General features: G+C 40.1%; 1 protein-coding gene across 1 annotated transcript; it reads left to right on the top strand.

The window, feature by feature from the left end:
* Positions 1-2,608: 2,608 nt before the first annotated feature.
* LOC141084877 (trypsin-like) lies at positions 2,609-8,861 on the top strand. The gene is made up of 5 exons (XM_073569833.1): positions 2,609-2,673; positions 4,068-4,224; positions 4,546-4,799; positions 7,817-7,953; positions 8,172-8,861. The coding sequence occupies exons 1-5, from the start codon at positions 2,634-2,636 to the stop codon at positions 8,334-8,336; spliced, it is 753 nt and encodes a 250-aa protein (XP_073425934.1). The 5' UTR covers positions 2,609-2,633; the 3' UTR covers positions 8,337-8,861.
* The last annotated feature ends 11,513 nt before the right edge of the window (positions 8,862-20,374 follow it).

Raw genomic sequence — 20,374 nt, 5'->3', positions numbered from 1 at the left:
TGTAGTATATATGTAGTATGCATGTTGCATGCATGTAGTATATATGTAGTATGTATGTTGCATGTAGTATATATGTAGTATGCATGTTGCATGCATGTAGTATATATGTAGTATGCATGTTGCATGTAGTATATATGTAGTATGAATGTAGCACGTATGTAGTATGTAGTATGAATGTAGCATGTATGTAGTATGCATGTTGTATGTATGTAGCATGTATGTAGCATGTAATTTTTTTTTTTTTTTACATTCAACACATTAGCCGGATGATGGGACTACTACTGTCCCATCATTGGCTAATGTGTCAATCACTGTCATGGTAGCAGGCATCGCCCGATGGGACTTGTAGTCCCATCGGACGATGCCTGCACAGATCCCCGAAGCCTGCACAGACCACCGGCAGGCCGGCACAGCCCCCCGGCAGGCCGGCACAGCCCACCGGAGCCTGCACAGACCACCGGCAGGCCGGCACAGCCCCCCGGCAGGCCGGCACAGACCACCGGAGCCTGCACAGACCCCCTGGCAGGCTGGCACAGCCCCCCGAAAGGCCCGTACAGACCCCAGAGAGGCTGTACAAGGCAAAAACAGGGTTTTTCTTATTCCGATACCGGAAGTCCCATAGACTTGAATGGGACTTCCGGTATCGGAATCGGCGATACCGATACTTTTTTTTAAGATCGGCCGATCCATTCCGATCCGATACTTTGAAGTATCGGACGTATCGCTCAACTCTAGTGGTTATTAATGGAGCACACTCGGACTGGGTCATTGTTAGCAGTAGGGTACCACAGGGGTCAGTATTGGACCCGCTTCTTTTTAACATATTTATTAATGACCTTGTAGGGGGCATAGAGAGTAGAATATCAATATTTGCAGATGACACTAAACTCTGCAGGGTAATCAATACTGAGGAGGACAATTTTATATTACAGGAGGATCTATGTAAACTAGAAGCTTGGGCTGATAAATGGCAAATGTGTTTTAATGGGGATAAATGTAAGGTCATGCACTTGGGTAGAGCAAACAAGATGTATAATTATGTGCTTAATTGTAAAACACTGGGCAAAACTGTCACTGAAAAAGACCTGGGTGTATGGGTGGACGACAAACTCACATTTAGTGGCCAGTGTCAGGCAGCTGCTGCAAAGGCAAATAAAATAATGGGATGCCTTAAAAGATGCATAGATGCTCATGAGGAGAACATAATTTTACCTCTATATAAGTCACTAGTGCGACCACACCTAGAATACTGTGTAGAGTTCTAGTCTCCGGTGTATAAGAAAGGCATAACTGAACTTGAGCGGGTGCAGAGAAGAGCGACCAAGGTTATTAGGGAACTGGGGGGTCTGCAATACAAAGATAGGTTATTACACTTGGGGTTATTTAGTTTGGAAAATCGAAGGCTTAGGGGTGATCTTATTACAATGTATAAATATATGCGGGGACAATACAAAGACCTTTCTAATGATCTTTTTACTCTTAGACCTGTGACGGGGACAAGGGGGCATCCTCTACGTCTGGAGGAAAGAAGGTTTAAGCATACTCACAGATGCGGATTCTTTACTGTAAAAGCAGTGAGACTATGGAACGCTCTGCCATATGATGTTGTAATGAGTGATTCACTACTAAAATTTAAGAAGGGTCTGGATGCCTTTCTTGAAAATGTATAATATTACAGGGTATATACACTAGTTTCCTTGATATTGCGTTGATCCAGGGAACTAGTCTGATTGCCGTATGTGGAGTCGGGAAGGTATTTTTTTCCCCAATGTGAAGCTTACTGTTTGCCACATGGGCTTTTTTGCCTTCCTCTGGATCAACATGTTAGGGCAGGGCAGGTTAGGATAGGCTAAGGGGTTGAACTAGATTGACTTAAAGTCTTCCTTCAACCTTAATTACTATGTTACTATGTTACCCAGATAGTACAATAAATTCCAGATAATAAACATAATGCCTCAATAGTACAGAAAGTACCCAAATAATACACACAGTGCCAAGACAATATACAATTGCCCATTTATTACACACAGTGCCCAGACAATACACAAAGTGTCCAAATAATTCAAGCAATGCCCAGGTATTGCACTGTATTCAGATAAAACATTCTGCCCTGATATCGCACACAATACCTAGATAGAACAAATAATTGTGAAGTAGAGGAGTACAAAGCTTTGATACCACTGGGAGATCACTCCTGCATGGAAATCAGGTCCGGTTTGGAAGGGCTTGGATCAATGGTGGTGAGGATGCAGGACAATTCAGACTGGCCTGTTCTTCCCATATTATATCTGAAGTCATTAGCTTTTGTAAACTATCGAGACATGATGGAAAAAAACAAAAAATATTTAGTTGTGATGTAAGAAGCCACCAAATGACATGGACTGAGATATACAGAGCTGATATACGTCAAAAGCTAAGTACCCAACAGTGAGCTCCTGACTGTGTAGTAGATAGATATATACTGTACTCAGTGTTAGTGACTGGTAAATATTACTTCAATCCCCTGCACCTTCCCATATGATCCAGAGCAAGTGAAAGGCCCTGGAGTTAATTATTTACACCCTAATCTCAAGTAAAAAAAGAAAGAAGTTGGGACAGAAGGCGAAAATTTCCTAAGCACTAAATTCTTCACCATGTACCGACTGCTGCTGGCTGCTCTCCTGGGGGTCATCGGTAAGTTGAGCTTTTTACAAGCTGGTTTCTCATGTGTTACGCTAAAGGATTCGGTGGGTTCACAGGGGGTCTTGTACTGTGCATTTACAGGACCCTTCTATCCTTAAAACCATGTGTTTCTAGGGCAACAGTGACTTAACATAAGATTCAAAAAACCCTATTGTTGGACTTTAGGGAGAGGTTCACTTTTCTTCTAGATGTTTTAGGAAGTTCTGAAGGAATTGAGAAGTTTACTATATATTAATGATACTATTTTTTGCCGTAGTGCGTACTTACTGTATGTAATATGGAAGGGTGGTGGGTCAACTTTTTGTAATTTAATTTTTCTTTTAAAGAGAAAACAGGAACAGGTGGAATCAACAGGGTACATGAGATCTGCGACATTCTTGCCTGTGTTTGGCAGTATCTAAAATGTCCACGTAATAACAAACCACAAAAATTAAATACATTTCTGTCGGGTAAAAGAATAAATTGGCAAATGGGTATTAGAGAGGTTGTCCTAATTCTGGGTCCAACCGACCAATCGTGAACCACACTTTCTGATGGGACCGCCTCCATGGCTTCGGGATGGGGGTCCACCACCAGCCCTGACTGTAAGAAGCTCCATATAATGTATTTTTTTTTGCCCACATGGTCACCCACTATATATAACTAATGCTAGTTTTTCTGTATTTCTACCAGACCTAGGAATCTCCTCCTATCATAATGCATTTGAAGGAAAAACAGAAAGCAACATTGTAAATAGTTTTGGTTAAAACTCTGCTACAGTTTGTGTAAACAGAACTTTTTGTTTCCATGGCAACAGACTACAAAGAAACCTCTTGTAGTCTGATCCTGTTGTCGTGCTTTATTTTACTTCATGTATTATTAAAATAGGTAAATGGGTATTAGAGAGGTTGTCCTAACTCTGGATCCTGAGCCAATTCCTGTTAGAATGGAGTGATGGCGTCTAGTTGGGACCAAAGATTTTATTCTGGAGCTATAGTCAGAAGTTACGGTATATACTGTACGTCAGCATCTTTATAATGTCTGAATATTCATTTTTTTTATATTTTGTTTGTCCGACTCTTTGCAGTCAAGAAAATTCAATTTCTTGCTGATGGCTTCCATCAGGAGACATTTTGTCCTAAACTCTTATGGAAGGGTGCCTCCTAATACAAGATACGGAACAGCGTCGCCTTTCTAAGTCTAGTTCAAATATTGTTACAAAAGAGGAAACATAATTTTGAAGCTGATGCAAATGCAATTTCCCAGAATAAACTGCTCAGATTTCAGCTCTGAAGCCCATTGTATTAATGAAAGCTGGAACCTTAAAGGGAGAAAATGGATCAACGCTTTCAACATTTATGATTTGTACGCTTTCCGTTATTTTATCTGTTTTTGATTCACTCTAGTGCAAGGTCGTTGCTATAACAGGATTATTGGGGGCTCCGAGTGCGTGCCAAACTCTCAGCCGTGGCAGGTCAGCATTCATTATTTTGACCAGCATGCTTGCGGAGGAATCCTGATAGACGAAAACTGGGTCCTGACAGCAGCACATTGCAAACTACCGTAAGTGTCCCTGGACAAAAGATGGCAGCTTTCCAAACCTACTGGCAGTGACGGTGTTATTTTTGGGAACCATTTAACTGTATTATATGGGCACTATGTAGTACAATTACATGAATATTTGCAGTAGTATTATGTGGACACTGTGTGGTGGTATTATTTATGCACTGTAGCCATTTTATAACATGTATAAGGGGTGGTATTACTCTATGTCACTTCATTCGCACAGTGGGGTGGGGGTGCTCCATAATATAGTCAATGACCTCTACATCCCCTGACTCATACCTCCCATCAGTTTTATTCTCTTCGATGTCTCTTAAATAGGAATCTGCAGATTCGCCTCGGAGACCATAATATAAAGAATTACGAAGGGACAGAGCAGTTCAGCTACGCTGATAAAACATGTGATCACCCCGAATTTAACCCTGAAACCTACGACAATGACATCATGCTGCTGAAATTGCCGTCTCCTGCCACGCTCAATGAGCATGTGCAGACGATCCCTCTTGGCTGTCCCACACCTTTGGATGGGACCGGCTGCCTTGCTTCAGGATGGGGGTCCATCACCAGCTCTGATGGTAAGAACTCCATGTAATATCATGTTTTGCCCATATGGTCACCACCACCGCTAGTTTTTCTGCATTTCTACCAGACCTAGGAATCTCCTTGTATCATAATGTATTTAAAAGAAAAACATAAAGCAACATTGTAATTAGTTTTGTTTAAAACTCTGCTACAGTGGTGTGTAAACAGAACTTTTGGTTTCCATGGCTACAGACTACAAACAAGCCTCTCGTAGTCTGATCTTGTAGTCTTGTATTATTTCACTTACATAGTAACATAGTTAGCAAGGCTGAAAAAAAACATTTGTCCATCCAGTTCTGTCTATATTCCATCAGTATAATTCCCCAGATCTACATCTTTCTAAAGAACCTAATAACTGTAAGACACAATATTGTTACGCTCCAGGAAGACATCCAGGCCTCTCCTGAACCCCTCGACTGAGTTCGCCATCACCACCTCCTCAGGCAAGGAATTCCAGATTCTCACTGCCCTAAGGCAAGGTTCACATAGCGTTAGGGCAGTCCGTTCAACGCATGCGTTAAAAGGACTATGCTAACGCTACTCCTTACTTTGATCGCGTTTTGCGATTGCACTAGCGCAGATGCTCCATCTGTGCTAGCAGTGACGGACCCTCGAACGCTGCAGACCGCGTCCGAGGGTCCATCACAGCATAACGGCACATCACTAACACGTCGTTTATGACACGCGTTAGCGATGTGCTACGTTATGGCAGTCTATGGCAGCGTTAACGGATGCGTGCATCGCATTAATGCCACTTTGTAATGCAATCCATTAAACGGACTGCCATAACGCTATGTGAACCCGGTTTAACAGTAAAAAATCCTCTTCTATGTTGGTGGAAAAACCTTCTCTCCTCCAGTCACAGAGAATGCACCCCTTGTGACCGTCACCTTCCTTGGTATAAACAGTTCCTCGGAGAGATATTTGTATTGTTCTCTTATGTACTTATACATGGTTATTAGATCACCCCTCAGTCATCTTTTTTCTAGACTAAATAATACTAATTTTGCTAATCTCTCTGGGGATTGTAGTTCCCCATCCCCTTTATTAATTTTGTTGCCCTCCTTTGTACCTGCTCTAGTTCCATTATATCCTTCCTGAGCACCGGTGCCCAAAACTGTACACAGTACTCCATGTGCGGTCTAACCAGGGATTTGTACAGAGGCAGTATAATGCTCTCATCATGTGTATTCAGACCTCTTTTAATGCACCCATGATCCTGTTAGCCTTGGCAGCTGCTGCCTGGCACTGGCTGCTCCAGGTAAGTTTATCATTAATTAGGATCCCCAAGTTCTTCTCTATGTCAGCTTTACCCAGTGGTTTCCCATTCAGTGTGTAATGGTGATATTGATTCCTTCTTCCCATGTGTATAACCTTACATTTATCATTGTTAAACTGCATCTGCCACCTTTCGGGCCAAGTTTCCAACTTATCCAAATCCATCTGTAGCAGAATACTATCTTCTCTTTGACTGCTTTACATAGTTTTGTATCATCTGCAAATATCGACATTTTACTGTGTAAACCTTCTACCAGATCGTTAATAAATATGTTGAAGAGAATAGGTCCCAACACCGACCCCTGCCACCAGGGGTCATAGCGACCCAGTTAGAGAATATACCATTTATAACCACCCTCTGCTTTCTATCACTCAGCCAGTTACTTACCCATTTACACACATTTTCCCCCAGACCCAGCATTCTCATTTTGTGTACCAACCTCTTGTGTTGTACGGTATTAAACGCTTTGGAAAAATCAAGATATACCACATCCAATGACTCACCTTTGTCCAGTCTATAGCTTACCTCTTTATAAAAACTTGATTAGATTGGTTTGACAGGAGCGATTTCTCATAAACCCATGCTGATATGGCATTAAACAGTTATTCTCATTGAGATAATCCAGAATAACATCCCTCAGAAATCCTTCAAATATTTTACCAGCAATAGAGGTTAGACTTACTGGCCTATAATTTCCAGGTTCACTTTTAGAGCCCTTTTTGAATATTGGTACCACATTTGCTATGCGCCAGTCCTGTGGAACAGACCCCGTTGCTATTGAGTCCCTAAATTTAAGAAATAATGGTTTGTCTATTACATTACTTAGTTCTCTTAGTACTCGTGGGTGTATGCCCTCCGGACCCAGAGATTTATCTATTTTAATCTTATTTAGCCAGATTTGCATCTCTTCTTGGGTTAGATTGGTGACCCTTAATATAGGGTTTTCTTTGTCTCTCGGCATTTCACCTAGCATTTCATTTTCCACCGTGAATACCGTGGAGAAGAAAGTGTTTAATATATTAGCTTTTTCCTCGTCATCTACAACCATTTGCCTCTTACTAAACTGCTTATCAGAGTAAAGAATTAAAAGGGGGGACTATTCTGTCAATGGATCTTTTACATTTGGTGAAGTTAATGTTTGAGGATGTTAAAGGGCATTTTTGGGTGAATTTGATGGGTTCACATTTGGGATGAATATTGAGTTTAATGGTAAATTATATTCACCGTCTCTCCAGGAGACTTCCGGTACGAACCCCCCAGTAACTGGAAAATCTCCCTTGCACTGCCAAAGATTCCTGACACCGCCTGAAAACCAAGAAGTTTTCTTGGATGTTTTTACAAGGAGTCCTATTACATTCGCATGCAATTTCAAGGGGGTGGGAAACAAGAGTGTAGAAGAAAGGGTGCAACTTGTGAAAGGGAGAGGAACTTTTGCAGCAAGTTCTGCAGTAAAGGGCAGTAAGTCTGTAGTAAATATGACCTTGTGGACCCCACTAATCCTTTTTGTGCCACCATCTGTGTGTGGTCCCATTTTTCAGACAGAGCTATGCATGTAGAAGACTAACAAAATGATGCAATTCTGAATATTCCTTTATTTTCAATCTCGTTGAGGGTCCCAGGGGTCAGATCTCTGTCTATCCTAGTGATATGAAATGAGAGTACCTTTTAATGCCCTGATGCAGCCAAATAACACAACCATGAAGACCTCTGACCCTTTTGTTATCCGTACAGCAACCTTTCCTGCTGTGCTGCAATGTGTGAATGTGGAGATTGTTGCCGATGACATCTGCAGAGATGCTTACCCCGGGGAAATAACGGAGAACATGCTGTGTGCTGGAGTCATGGAGGGCGGGAAAGACACCTGTCAGGTATGGTTCACGAAATTCTTCCTTTTCTCCGGACTTAGGAAAATATACAAAACTTTGTTCGGATGAAGGGTACTTAACAGCACAGAGTATTTCAGGAGAGGGATGTGATGATTCGGTAGGTCATAATGGCGTTATGATATTAATAAGGATAGGGTAAGAGCAAGTGGGAGGGGAGATCAGTAGAAGCTACATATTAATGTGGATTATTTTTCTTGCAGGGAGACTCTGGGGGACCCCTGGTCTGTAACTCCCAGTTAAGTGGGATCACATCTTGGGGTAACATTCCATGTGCTGAAGCCAAAAAGCCAGGAGTATACACAAGACTGTGCAACTACCTGGACTGGATCCGAGACACAATTGCAAAGGGCGACTGCCTCCCATAAAGAACCCGAAAGCCGATGGGAAGGACAACGTTCTAATGATCCAGCACTGAGGATGGCCACTAATTGCCACTAATTACTGATCTACAGAAGATCCTCCTGTAGTTTAAATATCCCAAAACCTGTCCCCACTATGTAATAACTCTTAGAATTGTTCAATAATTTTGCTAAAAGCAAATCTCCACTCTTGAACTTTATTTTATTTCCATCATCCTTTGCTACTTATTTTTTTTTAAAACATTATTATAGCGACCAAAATCAGTTTTTTCTGATACAAAGATCCAAATCTTCTGCATAAATACAGAGCGAATTTATACGATTCTGTCTTCCTGCAGCCAACACTAGATGGAGCTCACTGCACATTATGTATTCATTGAAATAGATGATGAAACAGTATGCTGTGAGCTCCCTCTAGTGGTGACTGCGGGAACATAAAATTCGATTATGCAACTGTGGCTCTGAAGCAAAATACTCAATTTTTACATGCAAATTTTTAAATTAGGTAAATAAAATTACAAATTTTATTAGTAGCAATACATCTGTCAATGAGTTTTTATTACATTATGTTACACGGTATAGAAATTGGATATTAAATTGGCCATATATTTGGGGTTAGGATCAACATAATGACTTGTGTGCAGACATAATCCTTCACCACTTGTCAATCAAGCATGGAGATTCAGTGATTATTTTTCTAACACGGAGCCATACTTTGGCAACGGCAGTGCTTGGCATTGCAATTCAGTTCCATTCACTTGCAGAGAGCTTTCAATGATTGGGGCTGTATTTGGAAAACAATGAAGCAGACGCTTTCCTTGGACCCACTTTATTTCCCCTTTATTGATTTCCTACTTTAATGATATACCCCTTTAAGAATCCTGAACAGCCATCCTTTAAATAAAGGAATATTAATAGTAATGCTTCAAATCTAATGGTAAGAGGCAAAAACATGAGGGAAGTGTTAGCACAATGACTGGACAACACTGCTGCCCTATGATAGAGTCTCTTAAAGACACCACTTTTCAGATCGCTGATCACAATGAATCCGGCATAAAAGACCCCCAGCGATCATACAAGCTCGTATGTCATACAAGGAAAAGGCAAGTATTCTTGTGTCTAGTTCAAAAATTGATGAAAAAGGGGAAACCGTTCTTTAAAACTGATAGGCCGGTTTCACATTAGCGCATTTTCAGCGCGCACACGTCCGGGGGTAGCTCCGCCCCCGAGCCGGCTCTCTGCCCGGCGTGCCCGCCCCTTGCTTGTAGCGCCGCCTACTAGCGGACAGCGGCGCCTGCGATCGGCGCACCCTATCTTTAGCATAGGGTGCGCAGATCGTGCGCAAGCCGTGCGCTAGTTGCGCTTTGACCTGCGCTGCGCACTTTTGACGGTGCGCCGTGCGCGCCAAAATCCGAAAAGTTTGATTTTGGCGCGCACGGCGCACCGTCAAAAGTGCGCAGCGCAGGTCAAAGCGCAACTAGCGCACGGCCTGCGCACGATCTGCGCACCCTATGCTAAAGATAGGGTGCGCCGATCGCAGGTGCCGCTATCCGCTAGTAGGCGGCGCTACAAGCAAGGGGCGGGCACGCCGGGCAGAGAGCCAGCTCGGGGGCGGAGCTACCCCCGGCCGTGCGCGCGCTGAAAATGCGCTAATGTGAAACCAGCCATACAAATGAATAGTGGAGAAGTTTCCCATAGTGACCCGGCCACATGTAAAAATATGGAAAAAATTAAAAAAAGGACAAAAGTTCAAATCACCCCCCCTTTTTCCCCATTGAAAATGACATTTTTTTTAAAAAAGCACATATTTGGCATTGCTGCTTTCAAAAATGTTCGATCTATCAAAATATAAAATAAAATAATCCGATCAGTAAACGACGTAACAAGAAAAAAATCAAAACCCCAGAATTATGTTTTTTTTTGGTCGCCGCACATTGCAATAAAATGCAATAACGGGTGATCAAAACAACGTACGTACCCCAAAATAGTAATAATAAAGACATCAGTTTGGGGCATAAAAAAATAAGCCCTCACCCAGCCCCAGATCATGAAAAATGAAGACGCTCTGGGTCTTGGAAAATGGCGACAAACGCAAACGCAACTTTTTTCATACAAATTTTGGAATTATTTTTTTACCACTTACATAAAAAATAAACTAAACACGTTTGGTATCTGAGCGCTCGTAATGACCTGGAGAATAATAATGGCAGGTCAGTTTTACCATATAGTGAACACGGTAAATAAAAAAAACAAAAAACAATTGTGAAACTGCACTTTTTTTTGCAATTTCACCGCACTTGGATTTTTTTTTCTCATTTTCCAGTACATTATATGGTAAAATCAATGGTGTTGTTCAAAAGTACAACTCCGCAAAAAGCAAGCCCTCACGTGGCCATTTTGGCAGAAAAATAAAAATAATGATGGCTCTTGTAAGGAGGGGAGGAAAAAATGAAAACACGTAAAATAGCCCGGGGTGAAGGGGTTAATACGTGTCATTTTCAATTCCACTTTACATCGCACCAGTTTTGCTCAGAGTCTCCCGGCAGCAGTAATATCCAAAGATTGTGAGCAACAGAACCGCGTCAAGGTCCTTCCCGTGTCTGTTGAAAAATATTGGTGGAGCGCCGCTCCGCTCCGTTCAGAATATATAGCAGATCGTATAGAAACAATGTGTGCGAGATAACACTACTCACAGCCGTCTCCAGTGTGCACAGCTCTATATCCAGGATATTCTTCCATATAAACCCTAAAATATACCAAACTGCTACATGGCACAAACACACGGCGGTGACAGAATACACAAACCACAATGTATGGAGAAAGGACAAGCATGAGAACATCGTCATCCACATTAATGCACCATTAGAAACATTTGTAGAGTGAAAAAAAAACAAACTTGGATATGACCTTTAAATGATTAATAGTGAATATTATTAAAGCAAAAAATATTTTTCAGATTATTTTTCACATTATTATTATTATTGTAGTTGTTTCCAGAGACTTCATTTACTAGTAAAGTTAATAAAAAGAAACATAAAAAGGAAAATATTTTATCATAATCTTTACAATATTATTATTGTTATAAATATTAATAATATTATTAGTGTTTTTATTATTTTATATGTATTACTATTTCTATAATAGTTTTTGAATTTTATAATTGCCATTTTAATTATTATTATAATTATTATTTGTATAAGTATTATTTTAATTATTATTATCATTATTAGTATTTTATGTAAAACTTAGATCACATATTTTTGTTTAAATATAAAAAAATAATAGTTTTCATATTTTTATTATTGCTATTAGTTTAATTATTTAAATTAATAATAATAATATTATTATATAAGCATTAATTATTATTATTTTTTTTTTATGAAAGTCTTGCAGCAAGGTCAGAGACTTCGATTAATAGTACAATTAATTAAAAATAGAAAAAATATTTTTTAGAATAGATTTGGCATTTTATTATTGTTATTATTTTAAATATTATTATTTGTTAATATTATTTTAATAAGTATTAGCATTTTAATTATTATTTTATGTAAGAAACAAATTACATAAAAAATATAGAAAAATGGAAACATAATTTTCATAACAGTTTTTGAATTTTTAGTATTGCTATTATTTTGATTATTATAAATATTATTATTATTTGCTAATAGTATTTGTATAAGTATTTCTATTTTAATCATTATTAATAATATTTAATGTAAGACTTAGATTACATAAAAATATAAACAAATGGAAAAATATTTGTTATGATAGTTTCTGCATTTCTATTATTGTTGTTATTTTAATTATTCTAATACAAATATTATTATTGTTGTATAAGTATTATTATTTTATTATTATGATTATTTTATGTAAGATTTTTAACATCAGGGACTTAGATTAGTAGCAGAATTAATTAAAAAATGGAATAATATTTTTTATAATAGTTTTTGCATCTTATTATAGCTATTATTTTAATTATTATAAATATTATTATTTGTTAATATTGTTTTTACAAGTATAATAATTTTAATGATTATCTATTATATAAAGCTCAAGTGTGTCTATGTATGTATGTATGTATGTCCGGGATTGGCATCCGCACCGTTGCAGCTACAGCCACAAAATTTGGCACAGTCACACGTCTGGACCCCAAGAGTGTCCTTAGCTATGTTGTGAGACAAAATTTTAACCCCGCGCGTTCCAATTCACCAAACAATTTTGCCCCTATCTACATAATGGGGAAAAAGTGTGTGTGTCAAGCCCCGCCCCTCATTATGATGTCATAATGGTTGCCATGGCGACACTGATGTCATCATAGGTTGCAAGGCCCGCCGCTCATTATGATGTCATAATGTTTGACTATGGGATGGAGGATGTGTGATGGGTATATGGGCACTGGACTATGGGATGGCGGATATGTATGATGGGTATATGGGCATGGGACTATGGGATGGAGGATATGTATGATGGGTATATGGGCACGGGACTATGGGATGGAGGATGTGTGATGGGTATATGGGCACTGGACTATGGGATGGAGGATATGCATGACGGGTATATGGGCACGGGACTATAGGATGGAGGATATGTATGATGGGTATATGGGCATGGGACTATGAGATGAAGGATGTGTGATGGGTATATGGGCACTCGACTATGGGATGGCGAATATGTGTGATGAGTATATGGGCACGGGACTATGGGATGGAGGATGTGTGATGGGTATATGGGCACTTGACTATGGGATGGAGGATATGTATGATGGGTATATTGGCATGAGCCTATGGGATCATGGCTATGTATGATGGGTATATGGGCACGGGACTATGGGATGGAGGATATGTATGATGGGTATATGGGCACGGGCCTATGGGATCATGGATATGTATGATGGGTATATGAGCATGGGACTATGGGATGGAGGATGTGTGATGGGTATATGGGCATGGGACTATGGGATGGAGGATGTGTGATGGGTATATGGGCACTCGACTATGGGATGGAGGATATGTATGATGGGTATATGGGCACAGGCCTATGGGATTGTGGATATGTATGATGGGTATATGGGCACTAGACTATGGGATGGAGGATAAGTATGATGGGTATATGGGCACGGGCCTATGGGATCGTGGATTTGTATGATGGGTATATGGGCGCATGGGACTATGAGATGAAGGATGTGTGATGGGTATATGGGCACTCGACTATGGGATGGCGAATATGTATGATGGGTATATGGGCATGGGACTATGGAATGGAGAATATGTATGATGGGTATATGGGCATGGGACTATGGGATGGAGGATGTGTGATGGGTATATGGGCACTCGACTATGGGATGGAGGATATGTATGATGGGTATATGGGCACAGGCCTATGGGATTGTGGATATGTATGATGGGTATATGGGCACTAGACTATGGGATGGAGGATAAGTATGATGGGTATATGGGCACGGGCCTATGGGATCGTGGATTTGTATGATGGGTATATGGGCGCATGGGACTATGAGATGAAGGATGTGTGATGGGTATATGGGCACTCGACTATGGGATGGCGAATATGTATGATGGGTATATGGGCATGAGACTATGGAATGGAGAATATGTATGATGGGTATATGGGCATGGGACTATGGAATGGAGAATATGTATGATGGGTATATGGGCACTCGACTATGGGATGGAGGATAGGTATTTTGGGTATATGGGCACGGGCCTATGGGATCGTGGATATGTATGATGGGTATATGGGCACGGGACTATGGGATGGAGGATAATTATAATTTGCTATAACTATCCACAGTTAGTTACTATGCCCGGGCAGCGCCGGGCTCTTCAGCTAGTTAGTTTATATAAGAAATAAATTACATAAACAATATAGAAAAATATAATTTTTAAAATATTTCTTTCATTTTTAATTGTGCTATTATTTTAATTATTATAAATATTATTACTAGTTAATATTTTTAAAAGTATTATTATTTGTATTATTATTATTTTATGTAGGTTGCAGATTACATAAAAATAGGAAAACATTTTTATAATAGTTTTGGCATTTTTAGCATTGCTGTTATTTTAATTATTATAAATATTATTATTTGTTATTATTTTAGAAGTATTATTATTGTTATTTTATGTAAGGCTTAGATACATAAAAAATAGGAAATAATTTTATCACAGTTTTCGCATTTTTAGTATTGATGCTATTTTAATTATTATAAATAATAATTTTTTAAATAATTATTACCGTATCTAATATAATTATTTAATTCTTAGTATTGCACATGAACAAGAGTTATTTATGTTAGTAATGTCACAAGATACCTACATAACATCATATAGGCAGGACATTTAATGATAGAGTTGGATATTTTACATTAGAGATTCACGATGATTCAATGATGGTGATGTCACAACGTGAGGACAATGACATCACACAGTGTATGCAGCAGGTCAGTCTGTGATTGGCTGATGGTGTCACAGCATGACGACAATGACCACACAGTGTATGCAGCAGGTCAGTCTGTGATTGGATGTGAGTGCCCTGACGTCACCTTCTATATTGTCTAGGTAGCAATATGTTGGCACAGATAAAACACACATGTCATATGAAAATAGATGACACATAATAACTTATATATATGTTTTGTAATATCAAATTTATATAAAACACCAGCCAAAGGAGTGTCAGCGTCTCTGAGTATCAGCAGAGATATTTTTTACACCTTTCTCCATTACCTATAATCCCACTGGCATCTTCCGGATGCAGTTTGTCCACTCTGAAGACCCAGCGTCCAGCGACGTTCACATTACTGGTGGACGATATGTTAATCATATCTTCTGATAAGGAACTTGGGATTTTATAATAACCGGTCTTGTATCCGCTATTTACACCAGCCTGTGAGAAATGCATGTAATAATAATAATAATAATAATAATAATAATAATATAGGGGGCAGTATAACATAGAGAATGTATCAGTGAAACTGTGGCATTTCACAAATGGTGATGGTTAATTTCTTTTTATTTATAAGTTTACTGTGGCCGGAGATTTGTTTTGTGACGCAAAGCTATTAATCCACTGCACAGACATGATATAACTCTGGGTACATGCAGTCACCACTACAGGTAGCTCACTGCATACAGTTTTTACATTGATGTCAATAGTAACCCAGTATACAGTGAGCTCCCTCTGGTGGTGATTGCAGGTAGGCAAAATGTGAAATTGTAACGCTTTCAGTTCTATGAAGCATGAAAATGAATAGCAGAAGTTACATGTACAGGGGGCTCTCCTCACATCCCATTGTCAGTGTTGTAGTGTTTTATGAAGGCAAAAAAGTCTACAAAATTAATTACAAGCCCCTCACCCACTTCCCCAAAAGAACCATTGAGCCCTACTTAAGGGACTAACTGTAGAATATCTGGCACTTACCAAAGCTGGGGTCCCTCCAGTTCCTTTACTGTCACCTCCGCTCGATGTCCCTGTAGTCCACAGAATGCTCCCATAGTTAAACATAACAAAAGTAAGACTTCCATTAGAGCAGAGGACGGCCTGGAACGTGTTCACCTGCAAGTGTGCAAAATAATCAGGTCCAATCTATGCTATAATACAGTATATTTAGCAAGTCTGTGACTAGCTGATGATGTCACTGGATGAGGGCAGTGATGTCACACTCTGTGCAGCCAATGAGTTTGTGATTGGCTGATGATGTCACTGGATGAGGGCAGTGATGTCACAGTCTATGTAGGAGAATTACCTGATTAATGAGGTCACCATAGGAAAGATTTTTCTAGCTCTGCTCTGAGTCTATGACACCATGTCCTGTCCCCCAGGGGTGTAGAAATATGTAGATAAATCCTAAACTTTATATGATTGACTTTATATAATGAGATAGAAATTACCATACTGGATGAAGCAGTAGATCCATAATAAGCCACACCGTGCCATGTGGCCACAAACACCAATGCAGCAGAGAAGCTCGGGATGGTGAAGTAGGAGCGGATATCAGATGTCGCCTGACTGAGAAGTGACGATTCATTGCTCTGCCAGTAAGAAATGCTTCCCGCTATGGCGTTGTCTATATCAGCCCAAAATGCAGCTAGGAAAGGGTTACCGTCCACCACCGGAAGATCTTTTGGTGTAAATACAGAAATCGGGGCCTTGAATGACAGCAAGCCATTATTATTTACCTGTAATAGAGAAGACAGAAAGAATGGTCATTATTATCTATCTATCTATCTATCTATCTATCTGTCTGTCTATTATCTATCTATCTATCTATTATCTATCTAGTATCTATTATCTATCTACAGGGTGGGCCATTTATATGGATACACCTAAATAAAATGGGAATGGTTGGTGATATCAACTTCCTGTTTGTGGCACATTAGTATATGGGAGGGGGGAAACTTTTCAAGATGGGTGGTGACCATGGCGGCCATTATGAAGTCGGCCATTTTGAATCCAACTTTATAACTGGCCCACTAATATGTATCCATATAAATGGCCCACCCTGTATTATTTATTTAGTATCTATCTATTATCTATCAATTATCTATCTATTGTCTATCTAGTATCTACTATCTCTATCTATTATCCATCTATTATCTAAATATCTATCTATTATCTATTTTTATATGTATATCTATCTGTCTGTCTATCTATCTATCTACAGTGGCTTGTGAAAGTATTCACTCCCTTGGCATTTTCCACATTCTTCAAGGTAAAACTGTTACAGCTCCTTCAAGTTACCATTTTTTTCAGACTATAAAACATACTTTTTTCCCAAAAAATTTGGGAGGAAAATAGGGATGTATCTTATAGTCCAAATGTAGTTTGCCTGGGGGTGGCAGTGGCAGTAGTGGAGCGAGGTCGCCGCTGAAGTAAGTCGGTGGCAGCAGGAGTGGGGCGATGCATCAGGCCCTGGGCTAGGAGGAGTGGTGTCCTGGCGGTGAGAGGCAGGAGTGGAGTCCCTGCTGCACACAGTGACCTCACGGTGGGTTTCAGGAAAATGGTGTCGGTTGTCGGTGCATGCGCAGTTTTCGATCTCAGCTCAATGAAGCGCCGATGTCTTAATTTGCGCAAGTGCCAATTCCCAAGTCATTTTACATTTTCCGCCAGGAGATCAATGTGCGCATTAGAGACTCCACTCTTGCCTTGCATGTCCAGGATACCCCCTTCTCTTACACCAGAGCCCACAGAATTGCCCCACTCTTGCCGCTGCCCTCACCATTTTGCTGAAGGCCGCCGGGAGATCAATGTGCACAGCGGGGACTCTGCTCTTGCCTCGCACAGCCAAGACACCGTCTCCTCTTTCCCAAGGACCCTTAGCATTGCCCTACTCCTGCTGTCAAATGTTGTAAATGTAACCCTGATTCTGCCTCCTGTGACCCGCTCCACCACTGCCGTGCCCTCTGGCAAGCTACATTTGGAGTGTAAGACATACCTGTGACCCCTGACATGCCTGATCCTGATGATAGGTTAACATTTTGTGTTTTCAGATTTTCCGCTTCTAAACTTGGGGTGTGTCTTGTAGTCCAAAAAATAGATGTTTTTCTGTGGTGAACAAAAATTTTTAAGTCTGACCTCAGATTCTGAATTAGATTAAGGTCTGGGCTGTAAGTCGGCCACTTTAAAACATTTACATATTTCCCTTTAAAGCACTGGAGTGTTGCTTTAGCAGTATGCTTTGGGTCATTTTCTTGTTGGAATGTGAACCTCCATTCCAGTCTCAAATCACTGACAGACTGAAACATGTTTTGCTAAAGATTAACCCTGTATTTTGCACTGTTCATCTTAGCCTTGACTCGGATCATTCTCCCTGTCCCTGCTGCCGAAAAACATCCCCACGGCATGATGCTGCCACCTCCATGTTTTACTATGCGGATGGTGTTCTTGGGGTGATGAGCTGTGGAGGTTTAGCAAAAAACATAGTATTTACTTTGACCACAGCACCTTTCTCCATACGTTTGGGGAATCTCCCACATGTCTTTCGGCAAACTCAAAATGAGCCTTACAATTTTTGTGTGTAAGTAAATGATTTTTTCTGCTCATTCTTCCATGAAGACCACCTCTATGGCGTGTATGGCTTATTGTGTTCGGATGGACAAATACTCCAGTGTCTGTTGGGAACTCTGCAGCTCCTTGCCCGGGCTGAGAGTTTTGGTAGGCACCCTCTCGTGGCAGGTTTGTTGTGGTACCATGTTCTTTCCATTTGATGATGATAGATTTGATGGTGCTGCGGGGATCATCAGAGATTGGGACATTTTTTGTAACCCAACCCTGACTTATACTTCTCAACAACTTTGTCTCTGACTTGTTTGGAGATCTCCTTAGTCTTCGTGGTGTTGCTTGGAGATCTCCTTGGTCTTCATGGTGTTGTTTGGAGATCTCTTTGGTCTTCATGGTGTTGTTTGCAGATCTCCTTGGTCTTCCTGGTGTTGTTTGGAGATCTCCTTGGTCTTCGTGGTGTTGTTTGGAGATCTCCTTGCTCTTCATGGTGTTGTTTGGAGATCTCCCTGGCCTTCATGGTGTTTTTTTAGAGATCTCCTTGGTCTTCGTGGTGTTGTTTAGAGATCTCCTTGGTCATCATGGTGTTATTTGGAGATCTCATTGGTCTTCATGGTGTTGTTCATAGATCTCCTTGGTCTTCATGGTGTTGTTCATAGATCTCCTTGGTCTTCATGGTGTTTAGAGATCTCCTTGGTCTTCATGGTGTTATATGGAGATCTCCTCGGTCTTCATCGTGGTGTTTGGTTAGTGGTGCCTCTTGTTAGTTAGGTGCAGTCAAAAAGAGAAAAAGAAGCCAGCTCACCTGAAGGCATGTGTAGTGGATAGCCCGGACCACGTGCAGTCTTCACGCAGTAAAAAAGGAAAAAGAAAAAAGGTCCAGCTTTGCAAATTCAAGTCCAATTTATTGTTAAAAACAAGTCCAAAACAGAGCAAAAAATGGTGTGTTCAAATGAGTAACAAGTAGTAGATTACGCGTTTCGAACAATAGCTTGTTCTTTCTCCTTTCTTGGAGAAAGAACAAGCTATTGTTCGAAACGCGTAATCTACTACTTGTTACTCATGTGAACACACCATTTTTTGCTCTGTTTTGGACTTGTTTTTAACAATAAATTGGACTTGAATTTGCAAAGCTGGACCTTTTTTCTTTTTCCTTAGTTAGGTGCAGTCTCTGTCCTTTCAGAAAAGGTAAAGTGTATCTACTGACTGACATGTGACACTTAGATTGCACACAGGGAGATATCCTGTCACTAAGCATGGGACATATGAAGGGAATTGCTTGCACCAGAAATTTTTAAGGGTTTCATAGCAAAAGGGTTGAATACATATGCATATAACAAATTTTATTTATTTGATCACATAAATTTAATTTATACCTGTATTTTTCTCACTTCACTTCACTTCACTAACTTAGACTATTTAGTGCTGATGTATCACACACAAATCGGATTACAGAAATATTTACACAGGTTGTAATGTAACAAAATAGGTAAAAGCCAAGGGGAATGATTCATTTCTCAAGCCAATGTATCTTCATCGGTTACGAATTACTCACGTAAAGTGACGAGGAAACGTTCCCAAACAGTGTGATATTAGAATACAACTCTATTAATGCCGACGTTCCATCGTCTTCGTTTTTGTTGAAGGTATCGTTTTTGGATCCATACGGGTAGAGAAGACCTGGTGATCAGAAGATTTGGTCAATAAACAATATTACTGAAGTAGAGATTATATTCTGGGGTATTTTAGATATTTACTTGCGGCTGAAGTTGTTGCTTGTAGCGCAATGAATATTGCTGTAGAATAAAAGTCATTGTTACATGTGAAGATCAAACATTTATGATGAAGTCCAGTGTCACTATGAGCACATAGCCAGATGTGGGATGAAATGGACAGTGAGCGACATATAAACCAAGTGTGGGCAGATTGTGAACTGAAATGTAAAACATGACGACTTACCGAGAGCAATGCCGATGAGAGCAGCGCTGAAAGCCATTGGGAACAGTTGGTATCAGCTCATGAATGTCATC

Source organism: Dendrobates tinctorius, unplaced genomic scaffold, assembly GCF_039654945.1.
Source record: "Dendrobates tinctorius isolate UK_male_01 unplaced genomic scaffold, ASM3965494v1 ptg000028l, whole genome shotgun sequence".
In the NCBI taxonomy this organism is placed as follows: Eukaryota; Metazoa; Chordata; class Amphibia; order Anura; family Dendrobatidae; genus Dendrobates; species Dendrobates tinctorius.
This window is presented reverse-complemented; position numbering and strand designations above follow the sequence as displayed.